Source organism: Lissotriton helveticus, chromosome 6, assembly GCF_964261635.1.
Source record: "Lissotriton helveticus chromosome 6, aLisHel1.1, whole genome shotgun sequence".
Lineage (NCBI taxonomy): Eukaryota > Metazoa > Chordata > Amphibia > Caudata > Salamandridae > Lissotriton > Lissotriton helveticus.
Window position 1 is genome coordinate 1,146,918,828 of NC_136067.1, and position 7,552 is coordinate 1,146,926,379.

At 47.2% G+C, this 7,552-nt stretch overlaps 1 protein-coding gene across 1 annotated transcript in view; it reads right to left on the minus strand.

The window, feature by feature from the left end:
• The window catches only part of FRK (fyn related Src family tyrosine kinase), a 250,477-nt gene extending 244,770 nt beyond the window's left edge, over positions 1-5,707 (minus strand). The window contains exon 1 of the mRNA XM_078648805.1: positions 4,628-5,707. Within this exon, the coding sequence (XP_078504931.1) occupies positions 4,628-5,049 (422 nt within the window). The 5' untranslated portion in view covers positions 5,050-5,707. The remainder of the gene's footprint in view (positions 1-4,627) is intronic.
• Between the last annotated feature and the right edge of the window lie 1,845 nt (positions 5,708-7,552).

A 7,552-nucleotide genomic window follows, 5' to 3' on the forward strand; every position in this document is an offset into this window, starting at 1 on the left:
CAGGAGCAACGCACCGTTTGTTTTCCACCGCACCAGCTTCTGCAACTTTGTCGCAACTAAAAGGTACTGTGAGTAAACGTGATGCAACTGTGAACTTTTCACGCATCTGTGGATTATTTTATCGCAACCTGAAGAATTTTATCGCAAACCTTAAGAACCCTTTTGAAACCATATTCTTGAACTGTGTATGTTGGATTTTTGTCGTTTTGGTATTATGTAGTTTAGATTAAATACCTTTATTTTTCTAAACTGTTGTGGAGTCAGTTTGTGGTGTTTTCACTGTGTTACTGCGAGTGTTGGTACAAATACTTTACACATTGCCTCTGGTTAGCCTAGACTGCTCGTGCTAAGCTACCTAGAGGGTGAGCAGGGGTTATCTCAGAGGGGTTCCTCCTTACCCTGACTAGAAGCAAGGGTCCCTATTTGGACAGTGATACCTACCCCTGCCAACTAGAGACCCCCAGTTCTAACATGGGCGGAGAGTGGGCGGGCTTCAAGGCAATTCTCGAATAAAGCATGCCTCACAGAGCAGCGCATGTGCTGCCCAGGCTCGACCTAAAACAGCAAGATGGAGAGAATCTCTCTTTGGTGTGTGACTGTGTACCCCAACCCAGAGGCATGGCTAACTACTGACTACACTCGCCTCCCAGCCCCTCTCCTAATCTAATCAGGAGGCTCCCATATGGCTGGGAATCAAGGAAGTGGGGGCTGACCTGGGCCCTGTGACATCTGTTCTCCTGTTTTTAAAGTCCAGCTTATCTACCCCACCACTTCCTCTCCCTGGGGAGCAGCTTGGCGCAGGCTGTCAAAACTGACCAATCAGAAGACGCTGCTACAGGGATGCTTTAGATAATGCCAGGATAGTTCTTTCTAAAACTACTTTCCTGTAATAGTTATATTAAATCCAACGTTGGCAAACTGATTGAATTTCGTGAAACTATTAATTTGATACCTTGAATGGCATTGCTAGCTAGTTCCAATGTAAAGTTAGACTTAATTACATTTAATGAAGCTTTCCCCATGTTAGCTTATGAGGCTAGCAGTACAATAGGGAAAACTACTTTGGTTGTTTTTTACCCTACTAGGGCATGTAAAACACCCTTTTATATTGTCCCCGTTTTTTTTTTATAACAAGGCACGCTACCCTTGCGGCACCTAGGGCAGACATTAGGGGTTACTTATAATAATAAAAAGCTAATTTTGGACTTTGTAAGTACTTTAAACTCAAAGGTTTAATTTGGGCATAGTTTTATTTTAAAACCCGCCTGCAAATCAGGCCTGGCTTTAAAATTACACAATGCCACCCCAGTTCAGACCTGGCCCTATGCAAATCAGTCTTGACCCTGTGCCTCATGGGAACAGTCCAGCCCGAACTACCAAGCCAGGTCCTCCCTGGACTGGAAACAAGCATCCTAGGACCGTTTTCGGGGTTTCACCCCTCATCAGTCAGGATGGCTTGAATCCAGTGGCACAGTGAGCCCAGGACCCACGTCTGGGCATACACGGCGTACTTAGGGCGAGAAAGAAAAAGACACACAGTTGATGGAAGGAATGCAGAACAAATCAAAACATTCACCCCCAGTCAGGAGATTTGGGTTAAATCCATCATTCTTTTGCTCACCATGCCAACTCAGTTCAGACCTGGCCATATGCAAATCAGTCTTGACCCTGTGCCTCGTGGGAACAGTCCAGCCCGAACTGCCAAGCCAGGTCCTCACTGGAACGGAAACAAGCATCCTTGGACCGGTTTCGAGGTTTCACCCCTAATCAGCCAGTGTAGCTTGAACCCAGTGGCACAGTCAGCCCAGGACCCACTTCTGGGCATACCCGGTGCACTTAGGAGGAGAAAGCAAAAGACACACAGTTGATGGACGGAATGCAGAACAAATCAAAACAGCCCAAACTGCCAAGCCAGGTCCTCCCTGGACCGGAAACAAGAATCCTTGGACCGGTTTCAGGGTTTCACCACTCAACAGCCAGGTAAGCTTGAATCCCGGACCTGGCCTGGCAGTTCGGGCTGGACTGTTCCCATTGGGCACAGGGTCAAGACTGATTTGCATATGGCTGGGTCCTAACTGGAATGGCATTGTGAGAAAAAATAACGATGGGTTTAGGCCCAGATCTCTGTACTGGGGTGAATGTATGACATTGTTCTGCATTCTGTCCATCAATTGTTCTTTCTGCATTTGTTACCCTGAGTGGGACGGGTATACCCAGACGTGGGTCCCGTTCTCTCAATGCTACTGGAGTTAAGCTATTCTGGCTGATGAGGGCTGAAAGGCAGAAACCAGTCCTAGGATGCTTGTTTCCAGTCCAGGGAGGACCTGGCCTGGCAGTTCGGGCTGGACTGTTCCCATTGGGCACAGGGTCAAGACAGATTTGCATATGGCTGGGTCCAAACTGGAATGGCATGGTGAGCAAAAATAACGATGGGTTTAGGCCCAGATCTCTGTACTGGGGTGAATGTATGACATTGTTCTGCATTCTGTCCATCAATTGTTCTTTCTGCATTTGTTACCCTGAGTGGGACGGGTATACCCAGACGTGGGTCCCGTGCTCTCCATGCTACTGGAGTTAAGCTATTCTGGCTGATGAGGGCTGAAAGGCAGAAACCAGTCCTAGGATGCTTGTTTCCAGTCCAGGGAGGACCTGGCCTGGCAGTTCGGGCTGGACTGTTCCCATTGGGCACAGGGTCAAGACAGATTTGCATATGGCTGGGTCCAAACTGGAATGGCATGGTGAGCAAAAAAAACGATGGGTTTAGGCCCAGATCTCTGTACTGGGGTGAATGTATGACATTGTTCTGCATTCTGTCCATCAATTGCTCTTCTTGCATTTGGCTTTAAAATGACAGCAGACCCCTCAGCAGTGCACAGGTAAGTGCATTAAGGCCACTGGGGTCTTTAAAACTACATGCCCTATCATATATTACGGACTTACAGGTAGGTTGTCTTTGCCAATTAGAATTACACCAATTACCAATACCTTTAGAGGTCAGAACACAGGCACTAGGCCTGGTTAGCAGAATCCAGGACACTTTCAGAATCAGTAACCACCAACACCAGTCACAAAATGGATGGTGATCAAGGCAAAAAGGATGAATTTCCTACAAATTAATAGCCAAGTTAACAGACAAATCTTTGAGAGGCACAGGGCTGCGAGTGTTAAACTTGATCAGAACAACTTGTGAGCGTTCTTAATTGCGTGTGTAGGCAGAACACACAATGATAGGTTTCTTCTGCACTGGAATCCATTCCTGCCTGACTGCAACCCTCAGTTTTGTCTCATGGTGGCCCAGTTTGTTCTTGACTGTCAGGAAGTCAGTACTGTTTGGATTACCTGCTGGCTCCTTTTCAACTATTTGTACACTGCACAGTAGCACTGCAGCTGTGGATGTTGCAATATGCAAGCACTGGAGAAAACTTTTAAAAACATAATTATGAACCCAGGAGCTGGGATTGACTCCGGGGACAGGAGCAGCCACCCAGCATGGAATCTGCAATTTAAAAACAGGACCCAGAAGACTCGAGCACTCAGAGGGTTGTCTGACATAATTCTAACTATGTCACGCTTCTCCTTCTCACTGTGATGACAGTGGTTGCAAGGTCAGCACTAGGAGACGCAATATGCATTCATGGGGAAGCCACTGGTATTGCTGACAATTCCTAAATGACATCCATGCCATGCAGCCCTAGTTTGCAGTCAAGTCAGGTGAAGCACAGCTGTCAGTGGCACATAGTATTGGCATGCCGTACCTGGAGTATGCCCAATAAGGGCCCAATTATGTCCTATAATCGTCGGAACACATATTCCGAATTGTTTGTGGGCAAATTTGACCCTGGGGTGATAACATGGACCAAAGAGGTCTCCTGGGCTCGTCCCCAATCACAGGGTCCTATGGCCACAATTTGCCGCCATCTTTAATTACTAATGCAACAGTGCACATTAGTTGAAATAAAAAAAAACGTTTTAGGGACATCACAATTCAAGCTAGCCTGCCTGATGAAGGGTGATGCCCTGAAACCAGTCCCAGGATGCTGGTTTAGGGTCCAGGGAGGACCTGGCCTGGCAGTTCGGGCTGGACTGTTCCCACAAGGAACAGGGTCAAGACTGATTTGCATATGGCTGGATCCAAATCGGAGTGGTGTAGTGAGCAAAAGAATTATGGATTAAACCCAGATCCTTGTGACTGGGGGTGAATGTTTGCATTGTCCAGCATTCCGTCCGTCATTTGTTTATTTTTCACATCATCATACAACATTCCTTTAAAGAGAGACCATGTTCTAATAGTGGATGTAATTGTAACCAGCTTTCAGTTCTTTATTTTTACATTTTGGGTCATAACCGTAACTTATATCCAATTGGTGATTTTTCAGGGCAGGTTATACATACAATAAAATGTCACCAGTATTGCATTACTTAAAACAAGCTATTTTGAGACGGCTCTTCCCTTTCTTTTCTAGACATACACCTGTGTCGAGCTGTGTTTGACAGAGAGCGGGTGGCAGTCTCCACGCTTCTGTAGCACAATGCAACTACCCATAGTTTTAAAGGAATTATGATGAACCAACATATTCCACAACAGTACTCAGAAATGATGCAGTAAATGTGGGAGATTGGTACTCACGGCTCTGATTCAATGCTCTGCCACGGGGCAACATAGTTGAAGGGGATGAAGCCCACGGATTTGGGTCCTCGTGGTTTGATGGCCCTGGCTTGCCACCAGTGCGCGTGGTCGAAACTGAGCACCTCCAACTTGTCTCCAGCTCGGAAGCCCAAGTCGCCATCTGTGCGCGCCTCGTAGCTGAACAGGGCTACGTACATTTGTCCAGAGGTGGACCCCCGGCGACCACCCGCTGCCCCGTCCACAGTCGTCGTTTGCGATTGTTCTTCATGGTTCCTCCAGGGTGGGTCATTACTTGCACCGGCTGTAGTTGCATGCCTGTTAGCAATGGTAATGCCATCCCCTGCGTATTTTTCCGATTTTTTAAACAAGCAGGGTAAGCAGGGCTCCATACAGGAGCAGTGCGCGCGCAAGCAGTTGCCCATGCTGTTACCTCGTTCTCCGCGGGGATACCAAGAGGTGGGTGGGTGCACAGTTTACGCATACACAACTTAAAAAATATATTATATTTTTTTTTAAAGGGTAGCACGAACTAGCTTCCCACTAGCCTTGCAGCCTTCATGTTCACATTCGGCCGGAGTTAAATAACACAAAGTGATAACAGCACCGCACCTGTCGGCATCACGTATGTCCAGCTAAAAAGGAATAAATAAAACTGCCTTCGTCAGCACAGGTGCTAACACAAGCAGAACCGCCCCCCAGGTTAAGGCGCTGCCTTTCTCCTTCGGCTTCAGGCGGGAATGAGAAGTTCGGCGGTTCTGCGTCCCTCACTTCACATTAAAATGGATTCAGGTATAGAAAAGCGCATCCCGGTGGACGTTGCTCCGGTTCCTTCTCTGCCCCCGAACAGCCCCGTTTAGGCTTTGAGATGGACTCCCTACTCGCCCGGAGGATAGCCAGCCGTGCCCGCTCCGAGGCCCTCGCTCCTGTTAATGATTGAGCGCTCGGCCGTCTTGTTGTGTGGATAGCACCTGTGAGATACCGGCTGAGGAGATTTTTCGTTTTTACTTCCTGGTTGACACATTCCTCCCAGGGCAGAGGCGCCCGGACGGCCAGCGAGGGGGAAGTTTTTAAAATAAGACCTCAGCACTTTCAGCCTCACCCGAGAGCTGGTCGGCGGGGGTTGTTGGTGTTACAGGTAGGAGGAGGAAGCCTGTCTGTTTTTATGAAAGGCTGAGATTGTAAACACGGAGCACCGGGAGAACAGAGCAGTAACCTGGCTGGTTGCTGTGGAGCCAAGAATGGTTACTGCCTGCAACAAGTAGGCATTGCTCAGGAGAGAGCTGCTAATTGAAGAAGCGGGGACAGAGAGGACCATGTTAATGGCGGCGTTTTCTTTTATGAACTCAATTGCTTTCCCCTTCGTATTCAGTAGTCAATAGGTCTGTCCTTGACAAGATGGCACGATGTTTTAAAAAAACATATATATATATATATATATATATATTTTTTTACATATTGTTTTGCTTTATTTGTGCCTAAGCAAACTATAACTTGCACACTTCCGTACACAGAGTGCGAAACACGCTAGCCACTTTAAATTAATAATAATAATGAGTTTTATAGAGCGCGAACAGCTGCCTCACAAGGAGTAGTCCCGGCGCTGTGAGAACAGAGTGGCCAGAAGTTGTGTGGCAGAACTTAGCATTGTGAAGTGAAAAGCCAGGTTTTTAGCATTCGTTTAAAACAGGTTTCGGAAGGGGCCTGTTGTAGAGCAGGAGGGAGAGAATTCCATAACCCCGCCGCATTGGCCGAGAAGTTTCTTCCCCCCAACCGTGCCCTTCGCACTCGAGGGACAACGATCTTAACCCGCCCGTTGGAGCGGCGGGTCCTAGACTGATGATACCTGGGGAGTCTAGCTCTCAAATAGTTAGGGCAGATGCCAAACAGGGACCTGAAGGCCAGCGTCAGGGTTTTAAACTTGATCCTACTGGCCACTGGGAGCCAGTGCAGTGCCCGAAGATGCGGAGAGACTGGGTGTTTGAAAGGAATGCACCTCAACAGTCTCGCATTGACTATAACTCACGGCTTCTCCATGCACTGCTTATACCCTTATACCCTTTTATATTTCACCACTTATAGCTCGTAAAATGATAGCATTCATGACAAGGCATCTCAAATGATATAATTTATGAGAACATTGTGCATGGTGGAGGGCCAGGCCACAGTTAAGGTAGTCTGGCTAGCGAGTTGACAGCACTGTGTACGGAAGTGCGTGAGTTATAGTACATATTGGCTGGGGCACAAATAGTGCTGTAAGTTATAACTTTAGATTTACTAAGGCGTGTGTAGTTTAAGTTAGTTTTGCATAGAAATAATACGTTTCGATTTTTGAACAGTAATTAAGCTTAAAACTTTTTGTTTTTTTTCAATGAATTTGTATGTTTTAAAAAATAAAAATTCTAACATTACTCAAAGTCAATCCATCATTGTTTTTCTTTTTATGTGTTCTCAGACAAAAGTACTCTTTAATCCCAAAATTAGATCGGAGGTGGTCAAGTGTATGGACTTCTACTTTGCTGAAAATGAGGGATCGGTGTCCTCCCCGGTCTCCCTGTGGGAGGCCTATAAAACTGTGATCCGTGGTCAGACTCTGTCTTTGATCGCTGGCGAGAGGAGGCGCAAAAATGAGGAGGTGGTGAGCTTGGAAACTGAAATTGCTGGGTTGGAGGAACAGTTGGAGTCTGGGGTTACACCCGAGCGATTGCACTTTTTGGCTCTTAAGCAATCTGAATACAGGGCTTTGGTGACTGACGCGGCTGAGGCGATGAACCGTGTGCAACAGGGGCGTTTGTATGATGTGGGTGATAAAGCGGGAAAGCTGATTGCTTGGCTGGACAAACGAGACAGACTGAATCGAGTGGTGCCTGTGGTTGAGAAAGTTGACGGTACGCGAGTGGTGGACCCGATTGGGATAGTCGAGGTGTT